The sequence below is a fragment of the Staurois parvus genome, unplaced genomic scaffold, assembly GCF_062004578.1.
Source record: "Staurois parvus isolate SC_StPar_1 unplaced genomic scaffold, SC_StPar_1.0 ptg000167l, whole genome shotgun sequence".
Lineage (NCBI taxonomy): Eukaryota > Metazoa > Chordata > Amphibia > Anura > Ranidae > Staurois > Staurois parvus.
This window is the reverse complement of record NW_028317963.1, coordinates 949,682-964,198: the sequence shown is the minus strand read 5'-3', so window position 1 is coordinate 964,198 and position 14,517 is coordinate 949,682. Positions and strand designations below refer to the sequence as shown.

The following is a 14,517-nucleotide window of genomic DNA, read 5'->3' as shown; positions in this document are numbered from 1 at the left end:
GAGGGTTGGGAGAGCTGAACTAGGGGTGAGCAAAGAAATCCATATACCATGTTCCCTAGTGACAGATACAGGTGCTGCAGAGTTGCCCAGGGAAACCTCCCAGGAGCCCGCAGGGTTGGAGCGGAGGGTTTCTCGGGTCAGCTGTGGAGCTGTTCAAGTTGGCAAGAGTGCCCATTTAAAGACAGAGGGTGATGTGAGGAGCAGCTCACAGGCTCTGGTGGGGAAAGGAGGGATTGAACCACATAGTGAGAATGTTTGGGCGTAGCCCTACAACTGTATGTATAATGCAGTTGGTAAGTGGTGTCAAAGCTGAAAGTGAAGAGCCAGATGTGTCGGTAGCATCACCAGAGACGACATCTGACATATATGTCTGCAAAAATCATTTGGGAGAGCAATAGGAATTGTATGATAGGAGATATACTTGTGGGAGAGCATTCTTTTTTTAGAACATTTATCCTCCCTAGAAACAAAAGAGCAATCCGTCACCATCTAAGCAGATCTTTTTGTAAATCTTTCAACAACTGTTCATACTTTTCTGAGTATAATCTTTTCAGATCTGCTGAAATGGATACACCCACGTAACGCATAGACCGTTTTACTCAAAACAGAAAGGATGCCTGCAATTGTTGTGTACTTACGTACATTAGTAGCAAGAATTTCAGATTTTATTTTATTCTAAAATTTGATAACTCTCCGCATTTATTCACGTCTGTCATTAATATGAGAAGTGCTATGCTGGGGTCTGTGATATAAAAAAAACAATGTTGGCAGCATATGCTTTAAGTTTATTTTCTATGGGTCCAATCAACATTCCTTTTATATTCGGATTTTGCCTAATCTTGCAAAACAGGGGTTCTAACACTAGAGCAAACAGTAAAGGTGACGGGGCACAACCTTGTCTTGTCCCATTTCTAACTGGAAACATGTTGAAGAAAGTTCAATTTACTCATATCCTGGCTTCTGATATAATGCAGTTATTCAACCTCCTATACAAATATCTATCCCCAGGAACCACAATAGCTCTTCCATAAAAATTCAGTCCACCCTGTCAAAAGCCTTTTCGGCATCTGTAGAAAGGATTAAAGATTGTAGGGAAGTTAGCTGATTCTGTCACCCAGCTACTTACATCTGGCTTCTGTACCTCCATATCCCCATCCCCCTTTATACTGGCATCCGCCAGCACCTGCTTGGTAATGTCCAAGATCCTTTCCAGGTTGTTGATGCTTCGCAGTGTTGCCACTTGTTTCTCTCCAAGATCTGGGCTTCCAGAGAAACAACAATCTCACACCTCGCACAGCAGTATTTGCCCTCAAATGGCTCTTCAAGGAAAGTATACATGGAGCAAGATGTGCACTGGGTCGCGTCACCAATCCTGTTGGACATTTTACCCACTACTTCAAATGGGGATAATCCTGGAAATAGATTAGAAAATTTAGAGTTGAGTTTTGGGGGTTTTTTTACTATCTCTTGCTATATAGTTTTAATTTTAAGATACTCCAGGTTATTCCAAATCCAAAATTCCGAGTTACTCCTTACTTCCCGTACTCCAAGTTAATCTGAGTTAATCTCAATTATTCCCAATACACCAAATTACTCCCAGTTATTCCTAAAACTTTGATATTCTTGAACAGCTTGCCTGTGGTTTTGATCTGTGATTGGCTACAGCTAATCACGTGGTACAAGTAGCCAGGTACCGTGTGATTGCTGTGGACCAGTCACAGATCCCAACAGTAACCCAGCTGTTCATGAATGGAAAGTCATACATGTCAGGCTTGTTATTATGTGGTGACCAATCGTATCGCTCACATGATACCCGATTACCATTAACGGTGCCCATTGGTCACAGCGGTAACAGGAGGGAGTGCTGCACTCTCCTAAACCAGAGCAGGCACAATCACGTATATATGCCGCCTCTCCTCAGTTATTGTACTGTAGCAGGGCGGCAAGTGGTTTAACAGTGTCAATGTCCTTCCCACAGGAACTGCTGAGACCAGACACATAGTCCAACAATCAAGTGAATTTCAGATTAGCAGCAGCTGATGGAGAGGTCAGCAATGGGGCCTCAATATTTCTCTTTCTACAGGTTAACACTAAAACAATACTGTAGTACTGAATGCAGACTATGATTTTTTTTTTTTTTTTTACCTTCACAACTGGATGACCACCAGTTGTAGCCTTGACAGCTCCACGACTACCCTCCGTCTCATAATGTGCTCGATGATGAGTTTTTGGCTGGACCTCTACCTTCAGTTCACACTGTCCATAATGGCTGGGTAAAGGCCAGTCTAATGAAGGCAGAGAGGATGTCCTAATATCAAGAAAAAAATTATTATTTTAAATAAATACAAAGTAGTATTGCATTACCATTATTCTAAATAGATACAGTGGGGATCAAAAGTTTGGGTACCCCAGCTAAAAATGTGTATTAATGTACATAAAGAAGCCAAGGAAAGATGGAAAAATCTCCAAAAGGCATCAAATTACAGATTAGACATTCTTATAATATGTCAACAAAAGTTAGATTTTATTTCCATCATTTACACTTTCAAAATAACAGAAAACAAAAAATGGCGTCTGCAAAAGTTTGGGCACCCTGCAGAATTTATAGCATGCACTGCCCCCTTTGCAAAGCTGAGACCTGCCAGTGTCATGGATTGTTCTCAATCATCGTCTGGGAAGACCAGGTGATGTCAATCTCAAAGGTTTTAAATGCCCAGACTCATCTGACCTTGCCCCAACAATCAGCACCATGGGTTCTTCTAAGCAGTTGTCTAGAAAACTGAAACTGAAAATAGTTGACGCTCACAAAGCTGGAGAAGGCTATAAGAAGATAGCAAAGCGTTTTCAGATGTCAATATCCTCTGTTCGGAATGTAATTAAGAAATGGCAGTCATCAGGAACAGTGGAAGTTAAAGCAAGATCTGGAAGACCAAGAAAAATATCAGACAGAACAGCTCGCAGGATTGTGAGAAAAACAATTCAAAACTCACGTTTGACTGCACGATCCCTCCAGAAAGATCTGGCAGACACTGGAGTTGTGGTACACTATTCCACTATAAAGAGATACTTGTACAAATATGGTCTTCATGGAAGAGTCATCAGAAGAAAACCTCTTCTACGTCCTCACCACAAAAATCATTGTTTGAACTTTGCCAATGAACATATAGACAAGCCTGATGCATTTTGGAAACAATTTCTGTGGACCGATGAGGTTAAAATTGAACTTTTTGGCCGGAATGAGCAAAGGTACGTTTGGAGAAGAAGGGCACAGAATTTAATGAAAAGAACCTCTGTCCAACTGTTAAGCATGGGGTTGGATCAATCATGCTTTGGGGTTGTGTTGCAGCCAGTGGCACAGGGAACATCTCACGAGTAGAAGGAAAATGGATTCAATAAAATTTCCGCAAATTTTGGATGGTAACTTGATGCCATCTGTGAAAAAGCTGAAGTTAAAGAGAGGATGGCTTCTACAAATGGATAATGATCCTAAACACACCTCGAAATCCACGGGGGATTACATCAAGAGGCGTAAACTGAAGGTTTTGCCATGGCCTTCACAATCTCCTGACCTCAACATCATTGAAAATCTATGGATAGACCTTAAAAGAGCAGTGCGTGACAGACAGCCCAGAAATCTCAAAGAACTGGAAGACTTTTGTAAGGAAAAATGGGCAAAGATACCTCAAACAAGAATTGAAAGACTCTTGGCTGGCTAGAAAAAGCGTTTACAAGCTGTGATACTTGCCAAAGGGGGCAGTACAAGATATTAACTCTGCAGGGTACCCAAACTTTTGCAGACGCCATTTTTTTTGTTTTCTGTTATTTTGAAAGTGTAAATGATGGAAATAAAATCTAACTTTTGTTGACATATTATAAGAATGTCTAATCTGTAATTTGATGCCTTTTGGAGATTTTTCCATCTTTCCTTGGCTTCTTTATGCACATTAATACAAATTTTTAGCTGGGGTGCCCAAACTTTCGATCCCCACTGTATATGAAAATAGACAACATAATGATTCAATTATTAAAAAAGGCTTCAGAGAACAAAATACTCATTTTATTACTGCTGAGTTTATATTAAAGAACTGTGACGTTTTTCACATGATTGTACAATATTTAAATTAACCTATTTCCAATACAAATGTGGTTTGCTTAGTAGCTATGCGTACAATATTTATGTATGCTGTAGTGCAGGGTTGTACAAACTCTCTAAACAAAGGAGCGGCTTACTGTCCTTCAGACTTTGGAGGGCCAAACTGTGGCCGGTGGAAGTAGAAAAAGCCTCAGCATCAGTAGAAGTAGAGAATGTATCAGGCTTTGCGGTTAGGGAGAGTAAAAAAATTAAAAATAAATAAAATACAGTCTGTGCTAATGAAAAAATAATTCCAAAAAAAAGACTAAGCATATATATATATATATGAGGGGGTTTTATTTAGTGTAATTAAAACCATTTATATCCCACACTACATTAAGCCCCTGTGGTGTATAAGGCTTCAGCGCATAAATCCACTATCTCCTTTTTTCGATATCTCTCTGGTCTGTGCCTCTCCAGTGGGGGTTGAATTGGTCTATCCTCATGAAATGAGTACCTTTAGGGTTCTGATTGTTATACTGTATTTACGAAAGCGGGCCAAAAGACTGTTTATGAAAGCGGGCCAAAAGACTGTGTCCCTGGAATCCATGTTTAATTTAATTTAAATATGCTCACATAGTTCATCCCTGAGTGTTCTACTGGTCCTGCGCACATACTGTAACCCACATGGTAACTCAAGGAGATAGACCATAAACTGGGATGTGCAAGACACAAAATTGTACATTTACATCTTCTAGTATGGGGAAGCATCATGATATAGATGTCACCGATGGGAACACCCTGGACCTCATTTTCTCCCACCTCTATACCCTCCACAACTTCACTAACACCCCATTCCCTCTCTCTGACCACCACCTCCTCACATTCTCAGTCTCCCCCTCCTCTATTCCTCTAACTCGGCGGCCCCCCCCCCCCAAAGCGTCAAACCATCACCAGCCGCAAACCTCCACAACCTGAACCCGGCCCCTCTCCACTCGGCAGCTGACCGTCTGTACAACAGTATCCTTCCACTGTCATGCCCTGACCTGGCCACTACTGCGTACAACGACTCACTGTCAGCTGCCCTAGATTCCCTGGCATCCCTAACCACACGTAACGTCAGACCCCGACTGCTTCAACCCTGGCAAAATGACCATACAAAATGTCTCAAACTATGCAGTCGTGCGCTGGAGCGATTATGGCGCAAAACCAGATCCCCTCGTGCGTTCTCCCTCTACAAATCCGCCTTCCTCAACTACACCTCCTCTCTCCACGCCGCCAAGCAAGCCTACTTTTAACCCTCATTAACACCCTCTCCACCTGTCCTCGCCGGCTCTTCTCCACTTTCAACTCCCTGCTCTCTCCCCCCCCCCACCTCCACTCAGTACCTCCCTCACCACCCACGAGATTGCCAATCATTTCCAAAACAAGATTGACGCAATCCATAAGGACATTGTCAATTCACAATCTACCTCTCCACCTAGCCTCTCTCCCTTCATCGCCCCCTCAACTCTCCCCTCCTCTGACCTCTCAACCGCACTGCCCCCCACCACACCTAAGGTCCCGCACACTATAACCTCCCCAACACTCCGCTCCTTCAGCCCTGCTACCACTGAGGAGGTCACTAAGGTCTTCACTGAAGCCCGCCTCACCACTTGCCCCCTAGACCCTATCCCCTCACAACTCCTCCAGTCACCCCCCTCCTCCATCATTCGCTCCCTCACCCACATCTTCAATCTCTCCCTCTCTACTGGTGCATTCCCCTCCCCCCTAAAGCATGCACACATCATCCCCATACTCAAAAAACCCTCCCTGGACCCCACTGATCTGAACAACCTTAGACCCATCTCCCTGCTGCCACTCACTTCCAAGCTCCTTGAGCGCTTAGTCTACAATCGCCTAAGCGCCCACCTCACTGACAACAACCTCCTTGATCCACTACAGTCTGGCTTCCGTCCCCTACACTCCACCGAAACCGCCCTACTTAAAATCACTAACGACCTGCTAACCGCCAAAGCTAATGGCCACTACTCAGTCCTCCTACTCCTCGACCTCTGCGCGGCCTTCGACACAGTCGACCACCACCTCCTCCTTACTAAACTACACTCCCTTGGCATCAGGGACTCTGCTCTCTCCTGGTTCTCCTCTTCCCTATCCCAATGCTCCTTCAGTGTTACCTATAACGCTGCCACCTCCCCATCTCTCCCCCTCTCTGTTGGGGTCCCCCAAGGCTCTGTCCTCGGACCCCTTCTTTTCTCCATCTACACCTCCTCCCTTGGCAAACTGATACACTCCCACGGCTTCAACTATCACCTCTATGCCGATGACACACAAATTTACCTCTCCACCCCCCACCTCACCCCCTCACTCTCAGCCCGCATCACCCACCTAGTAAACGACAGACTGGATGTTGCTCCATTTCCTCAAGATAAACCTGTCCGAAACCGAGCTCCTAGTTTTCCCCCCAGCCCGCACCCCCCCATCCTCTCCATCACGAACAACGCCACCATCAATCCCACCCCACACACCAAAGTCCTAGGTGTCACCCTGGACTCAAACCTTTCCTTCCAACCTCATGTCCAATCACTAGCAAATTCATGCACGCTCCACCTCCGCAACATTTCCAAGATACGTATCTTCCTCGCCCCAGACACCACTAAACAACTCGTACACTCCCTTATTATCTCACGCCTAGACTACTGCAACTCCCTTCTCACCGGCCTAGCCCGACAAACGCTATCCCCGCTCCAGTCTATCCTGAACTCAGCGGCTAGACTCATCCACCTCACCAACCGCTCCACTTCGGCCACCCCCCTCTGCCAATCCCTTCACTGGCTTCCGATTGCCCAACGCATTAAATTCAAATTACTAACTCTGACATACAAAGCCATTCATAACGCTGCCCCAAGCTACCTCACTGACTTGATACCCAGATACCACCCTACCAGTGCCCTTCGCTCCTCACAAGACCTCCTACTCTCTAGCTCCCTGGTTTCCTCCTCCCACGCCCGACTGCAGGACTTCTCCAGGACTTCCCCCGTCCTCTGGAACTCCCTACCCCAATCCATCAGACTGTCACCTACCCTCTTCACCTTCAGGCGCACCCTGAAAACCCATCTTTTCAGGGAAGCCTACCCCACCCTCACCTAACAGCCGTTCTCCTCCACTCCTCCTACCACTCCATCCCCCACAGCCACTTCCTTCTGTACCTCTACCCCCTCCCTCCTAGATTGTAAGCTCGAAAGAGCAGGGCCCTCGAACCCCTCGTGTATTGTATTGTTACTGTATTGTCTCATGTACAGTCCCCCCACTTTAATGTACAGACCTGAGCAAACCCTTTGGCGCTATATAAATACTGTATAATAATATAGATAGACAGTTGAAAACTTACCAGTATTCACAGTATAAACAAGGAACCAATCCTTTAAAATTAGGGGAATTCATTACATTAAGAGCAAATTTATTCTGTAAATTCGGGCTCTCCTAAAATAAAACCTCTGGATTATCAGGTGAAGAGCCGATCAACACCAGGTTCCTCTTCAGGATAGGCCAGTGTTTTTAAGAATAAGTTTCCCCTCAAAAAGCCGATAGGTAAAATTAGTGATAAATAAATGGGTACATTTTAATGACATATTCTGAATTTGTCAGAGAGGGTTGACAGCAGAGAATCTCTCTCCATCCTCTCAACTAAACCAATAATTTCATCCAACTCTTGTTCACCATATCCATTTTCTATAAACCTATTGTTAACCAGTTCCTGCCTGGCCAATGTACGTAAACTACCGGGTGTGTGCTCTCTAGTTCTGGGAGGATGTACCCTTATGTCCTCCCAGAACTGCGCCTTGTGCATTCCCCGATCTGTAGCCAGCTGTATCCACTGGACACAGCCAATTACTGTTCATTTTTGTTTCTGCCTGCTCTGATATCACTGTATGTCAGCGCCATCAGTAATTATCTCTGATCACTGCCCCAGAAGTACAATGTCACCAGACCAGTGCTGTTAGTCAATATCTCTAATCACCGCAATGCAGTCAGTGTCCCTATAAACCATTCACAATATTCCCCTGATCACTGACACACCACCGGTGTCCTTGATCACTGCCTCACCAGTTACTGTGTCTCTGATCATCACCACATGAGCGCAGTGTTGTGTCTGCCTGCCACCTGTACTAAGTCTGGCCTGTTTATTGACCACATATCTGGCTGCTGCCTGGACCAATCCTTTCAATGGCCATGTCTCTGCCTGCGGCCAGAACTGACCCATCTGCACATCCCACTGACTACATTCCTGCAAGACACCAGGCCAGTAGACATGGCATTCCAGGGGACAGACATGTACTAGTAAGCTAGGCTTGCTTGATTAATAGGAATTAGGCCTGCTATAGGTGATACTATGCTAAGCTATATTCGCTGACAAGTAAAATTGGTTTTGACACTATTGGTTGATTTGTCCAATGTCCAGTACATAATCAGTACAGACAGTGGAAGAGTCTCACACATCTGGTATTGCCATACTTGGGAGGAGTAGCAGAATGTGTTTTGGGGTGTAATTCTACGCTGCACATGAGAACTCTCTCATTAAAATGACAACTTTGTGTAAAAAAAAAAAAAGGTTTATTTTTGCATTTTCCAAAAAAGTGGCAATAAAATGAAGTCTTCAAAAGAGTCAATATGCCTCTTAAAAAATAGTGGGTGTTTACTCTCCAAAATGCGGCCATTTCGTGGGCGTTTCTACTGTCCGGGTGCTCCAGGGCCTCTAAAAATGCGATAGCGATTAGGAAATTAGATGTGGAATTGTTGTTCCTAGAACGCCTGAAGATGGATCTTGGATTCAGGGCCCCTCTATAGAAGAAATATCTTATTGACAAAAAAAAAATACATTTTCAGTTTCTCTTCTGCAATTTCAGATAATACCTTGGGAGTGTTTTCTTTCCAAAATGGGGTCATTTTTTGGGAGTTTCCACTGTTCTGGTGCTCCCGAACCTCCAAAAATGTGAGAGGTAGTCAGTTACGCGTAACTTATGCTCCTTGAAAGCCCCAAAGTGCTCCTGGGATTTTAGGACCCTCTATGCAATCTAGGGTGTGAAAAAGTAACACATGTGGTATACCCATACTTTGGAAGTATTTTTTTCACAATTTGTTTTCCAAAAAAGTGGCAAAAATTACAACTTTAAAAAACTCACTAAGGGGGGGTTTGTCAACCACGCTGCTGAATGGCCTCTGCTTAGCCACTGGAGAACACGATGCTTCCTGGAGCCCCACGAACATCCCTCAGTGGTGGTTTTGGCCCCATAAGCTTCGGCAACCTCCAGGCATGTCCCGACGACGGAGGGATGTGCCACAGCCTGGCAAACTGGATGGCTTCTTCCCTAAGCTTGCTGCTGGTCTCCAACAAAATGGTGCCGACAACAGTTCACAAACAGATTCACCTGCATCAGGAGCCTCAACGCCCTCCACAAGAAGCCCAGTTAAATAGAGGCCACGGAGGGACTCCTCAGATGACATTTCCCCTGTAAACTATGCTGAATCCTTTAATACACTAGTTGACGCACACTCTGCACATGCAGATGAACAGATGTGGCTGAAATCAAAGGTTGCAGATCTAGAAGACAGGTGTCGCAGAAATAATTAAAAAATCCGGGGAATTCTGGAATCAATTCAAACAGTGCAACTGTCACAATTTGCACGTGACCTCTTCCTTGCTGCCCTACCCGCACTCAAATCAGCAGATCTCACAATCGACCGGATCCACAGAGTCCCCAAACCTAACATCACAAGTTCCTAGAGATGTTATCCTCCGAGAGAACTTCTACCAAGTCAGAGAACAACTTGCCACATTCAGCAAAGCAGAACACCTTCCTGATCGGCTCTCTAAACTCCAAGAAGAAAGATTATTTGAAAAATTTTAGAACAGAAACTGAGAAAAATGTGGGTTTAAAAAAATGTTTTTGTATTTTTTTAATTTATATAACAAACACAGTGGTGCTTAAATACCACCAAAGGAAGTTCTATCTGTTAAAAAGAAAAAAAAAAAGATAAACATTTCATTTGTGTACAGTGTTGCATGACTAAGTAATTGGCAAAATGTGACAGCACTGAAATCTGGCCTGGGCAGAAAGGGGGTGAAAGCGTCCGGTATTGAGGAGGTTAACGATAAGGGCCTGTGTCCATATATGTATTGTTCATGCTGATAGAATGTTTTGTTTAGAGTACTTGAGTGGAATTGGGCTAAAAGATAATCACTTGAAAGAGGCAAACATGAAACTCAGAACTCTCATGGCAAATCTCAGTGTGGGATTTATCTAGGATCTCAATTGTCAAGCATGGGCTTCTGAAGAAAGAACTTTAATGTCTGAAATAAATAATTTATCTTGGGATGTTTCCAGGATCAGACCCAAATTTTCTAGGACAAGGGAAGTCTTGAGGGATTCTTTCTAAAATAGATCAACCAGCCAAAGTTCTGGAGCACATCCTTTCCTTTCCTTTTTATGGGAAAGGAAGTGAAGGGAATCTCCCCAATGGGCACAGATGCCAAATAAAACCTGAAATGGGTTATAACCCTCCCTTACTTTATCCAAAATTAAAAAAAAAACAAAAAAAAAAAGCTGCCTTTAGCGACACTAGGTCCAGCATACAGTGAACAGGTTTGAGCAAAATACCTTGAACTTGTCCTATGGCAGTGCTATAAAAGGTTTCCTTGGGGAAAGAGGTGGTTCAAAGCATTTAGAAAATTTGACTGTCCTCAGATTTTGGTTTGTTTTGAAAGAAGAGAGCAGTGAGGAAGAGTTGTGAATACTATATTTTTTAAACCGCCAACTGAACCCACAAGTCTGAAACCCAGAGATAAGCAAACTGGAACAGACATCCCCCATCCATAAGAATGAAGGCACACCTTCATTTTGAAGCAGGCTTTGGGGTAGGCTTAGTGGCCTTTGAGGACCAAACTTTGTTGCAAATGGAAGGGTTTTGAAGTTGAAACCTGCTTAGAACGTGGAGGTGATTTCTGCATTTTGAGGTGCTAGGGGACTCCTAAGGGGCAAGGTTTTAATAACTTCTTTTGACAAAGTAAAACTTTCCCATCTGTAACCTTCTTAAAGAACTGGTCTAGTGCCTTACCAATATGTAAAATATTGAAGCGAGCGCTAAAAATATATATAAGCAGCTGCAAACACTAAAAGGTACACCATAAGCCTTCAATAAAATCTCAAATAATAGTGCAGCGCTAAAAATGATAAAAAAAATCTCATAAGGCAAACAAACAAATAGTAAATGCGTTATCATCATAAAATGCCTATAAACACATGGAAATATAGTCCCTTAAGTAAAAATGCACAGGCACCTCTAATGCGTTTTGAAACATAAAATCTCAATAAAATCTCAGTAAAATATTCCAGATAATTATCAGGATAATCGCTAGGTGATTATGTAAGATCCCAGTGTATAAATCCTCAGGTGGGTATGCTAATGTATAAAATGCGCACTCACCAGAAGCGCATAAATATAGCGCGTTGTATCATATACTGTTGGAACAGTCAGGAATCGGTTCTTAGGGTGGTCCGGAATGCAGCCTGGGAGTGGATGGCCTTCCTTAGATTACAGGATATTGGCAAGCCAGGGTAAATGGATCAACCTGGTCCAGGCTCTGGAATGTTCACCGGGGATTGCTGTGAAGTTAAAACGTAGGCCGTGCACGCTGCAGGCTGATCTCCAGCTCGATCCTCCTCCTGGCCTCCCGGTTCTCCTGCTTCAGCTTGGCCTCCAGATGAGAGAGCTCTCTTGTCCAAAACTCAGGAAAAAGGTTTCAAACTACTAACCAGATGGTATAGATGCCCATAGCTTCTTCCCTTCACTCCCTGTTTGCTGGCGTTGTCAAAGCTCACGGGGTACCTTACTTCATATCTGGTGGTCCTGTCCGCCTATCTGGAAATTCTGGCAATCTATTTTTGACCTGTATTGTAAACTGATGACATCGGTTCTTCCATCCCCAGAGCTGGCTCTTCTTTCTTTACTACCTGATCAATCAAATCAGTGAAACAAGATATCTTGAGACACCTGGTGGTCGCTACCCGGGCAGTTATCCCCCACCACTGGAAGTACACTTCTGTGCCCTCCTTGGGAGAGTGGGTTAATTAGCTGGACTCTATCCATGACCTTGAACGTCTGTTGGCGCGGGAATCGGGGAATATGGATCTGTTCTATCTTCCGAATTCCACTGTTGGGTTGCCCGTGGAGCTGACCCCACTCTTCCTCTTCAACATGCCCTCTGTTAGCCGACCACTTCCTCCAATCTTTATAATATTATTGAATATATTCTGAAATGTGTTCCCTCACTATACAACCCTTGCCCCTAGGCCTTGGCGCCCAGGGCTATGCCTTTGTTATTGTTGTGGTTACTCTTTAGGTTGGACTGATATACATTTCTCTCGTCTTTCGCCAATCTGACTCAATGTATCATATGTGTGTCATACCTATATCTGTGATTACACAGGTCTGCAAAAAAAAATTTTTAAAGAGCTGTTTTGCTTATTCCACGTAATATTTATGTTTTTTGGTGTGCTGAATCCGAAAATGACCTCCATTTTGTCATAGGACATCACGTTTCCTGAAAATTTAGGTAACTATGGTAAATAAGGCAATACCTCAAAATAAATGGAAATAGACTTATAAAATTAAAGTTTTATTACAATTTTTTCATGAAAATCCCTTTTTGAACTGAAATGAGCTCACCTACACACACTAAACTCGATTCTTCACACCTTCCTTCAATTTTGCCTCCGACAGGCCTGGAAACTTGGTGACCAAGTATTTGAAGCATTCTCCATCTCTTGAAAGTGATTTTACAAATTGCTTCATCAATCCCAATTTTATGTGGAGAGGTGGTAGAAGAACTTTATGGGAAGGTACCAAAGTTTCTCGGAGGACATTTTTTTCACCGACTGTTAGCACCCTCGGCTGCCAACTTTTCTTGGTCCAGTGATTTTGTCGGTCTTGACTGTCCCATAGACACAGAAAACAGGGGTATTTGGTATACCCAGCTTGTTGCCCGAGCAGCATGCACAAGACCTTCAAGTCCCCACACACTTGCTGACCATGGTCTTTCTATTTAAGTTGACGAAAAAACAATTCCAAGTTCTCGTAGGTTTCCTTCATGTGCACGAAATGACCTACAGGTATGGAAGCATAAAAACCACCGTTGTGGAGTAAAACTGCTTTGAGACTTCTTTTTGAAGAATCTATAAAAAGACGCCATTGCTCTGAATCATATTGGATTTTAAATTGACCCATCTGACCTTTGACATCGATACAATAAACCAACTTGTCTTCCTGGGCGAAGTAAGGAACGAACTCCTTTTCACGATGTCTGAACCATGAAGATAACACTCCTGGCAACAATAAATTCCTGCTTTCCAGCCTTGATCCAAGTAACTCAGCGGCATCTTTGGGAAGATTCAAGTCTCTTACCAAATCATTCATCTCCTCCTGAGAAAACAATTTTGGTCTTTTATCATCTTCAAAGTCAGAACTTTATTCGTCATCTGGTTCAGGTATGACTTCACCTTCATGGGAGCTAGGTATCTCTTCCAAGGTAGCAGGGGGCTTGGGTACTGGTATATCTGTGCCATGAGGGATGGGACGAATTGCTGAGTGAAGATTGGGGTATGAAATGGAATGCTTCTATTTGGAATTAAACCCTTTCACATCGCATGAACAAAAGTAACAGTCATCACTATGGTTTTTTTGCTCTCGCCATGCCATAGGAATCCCATAACGGAAAGATTTTTTTCTTACCCTTGAACAGGTTTCGGAGGTCCTCAACACACCGTTTGCACACTTTATGAGGCGCCCAACCTTTATCTTGATCTTCAAATTTTAGACCAAAGTATGCCAAGTATACTTTTTTCATAAAAGTCTGTAATATTCTGCTGTTGCTTCAACACTGTATATGCACCACAGATGAAACAGAAACTGTCTGGCGAATTAATACACTTTCGCGGAGCCATAACATAACGGTTGAATAATGACGAGCTAACACGAACTGCGATGAAAAAGTGTTTACAGCCTAGAACCAAGAACCTGATGATGATTCATGCACAAGTGTGGACTGCAGGAGAGAGCAGCTCTGTGTCTGTACAGGAGACTTAACAGTGCTGGCCACGCCCCCCTGCACTGACCGGAGCTGCTGCTATCTGCCCTGTGTCTCCCTCCCACTGGATTCTTCAGGAAAGATTAACCCCTTCTACCATTAGAAGCACAGACTCAGGCCTGCGGCTTACACATACAGCATGCTGCTGAGTATCCCAGTAGTCAGACATGTCACTCAGAGCAGCACTTGTATTCACCCCCTTTGCAGGGGGGGAGGGGCAGAGATTGTTTACCTGCAAATAACAACAAAGGGCCAGAAGAGAACTAGGGAAATGAGGAAATATATATTTTTTTCCCTAAAA

The 14,517-nt window shown here is 43.7% G+C and overlaps 1 protein-coding gene across 8 annotated transcripts in view; it reads right to left on the bottom strand.

The window, feature by feature from the left end:
* NFATC3 (nuclear factor of activated T cells 3) overlaps positions 1 to 14,517 on the bottom strand; it is a 619,175-nt gene that overhangs the window by 461,076 nt on the left and 143,582 nt on the right. For all 8 annotated transcript variants that reach the window (XM_089676358.1, XM_089676352.1, XM_089676355.1 and 5 more), the window contains exon 3: positions 2,146 to 2,308. In XM_089676358.1, coding sequence (XP_089532484.1) covers positions 2,146 to 2,308 — 163 coding nt within the window. The remainder of the gene's footprint in view (positions 1 to 2,145; positions 2,309 to 14,517) is intronic.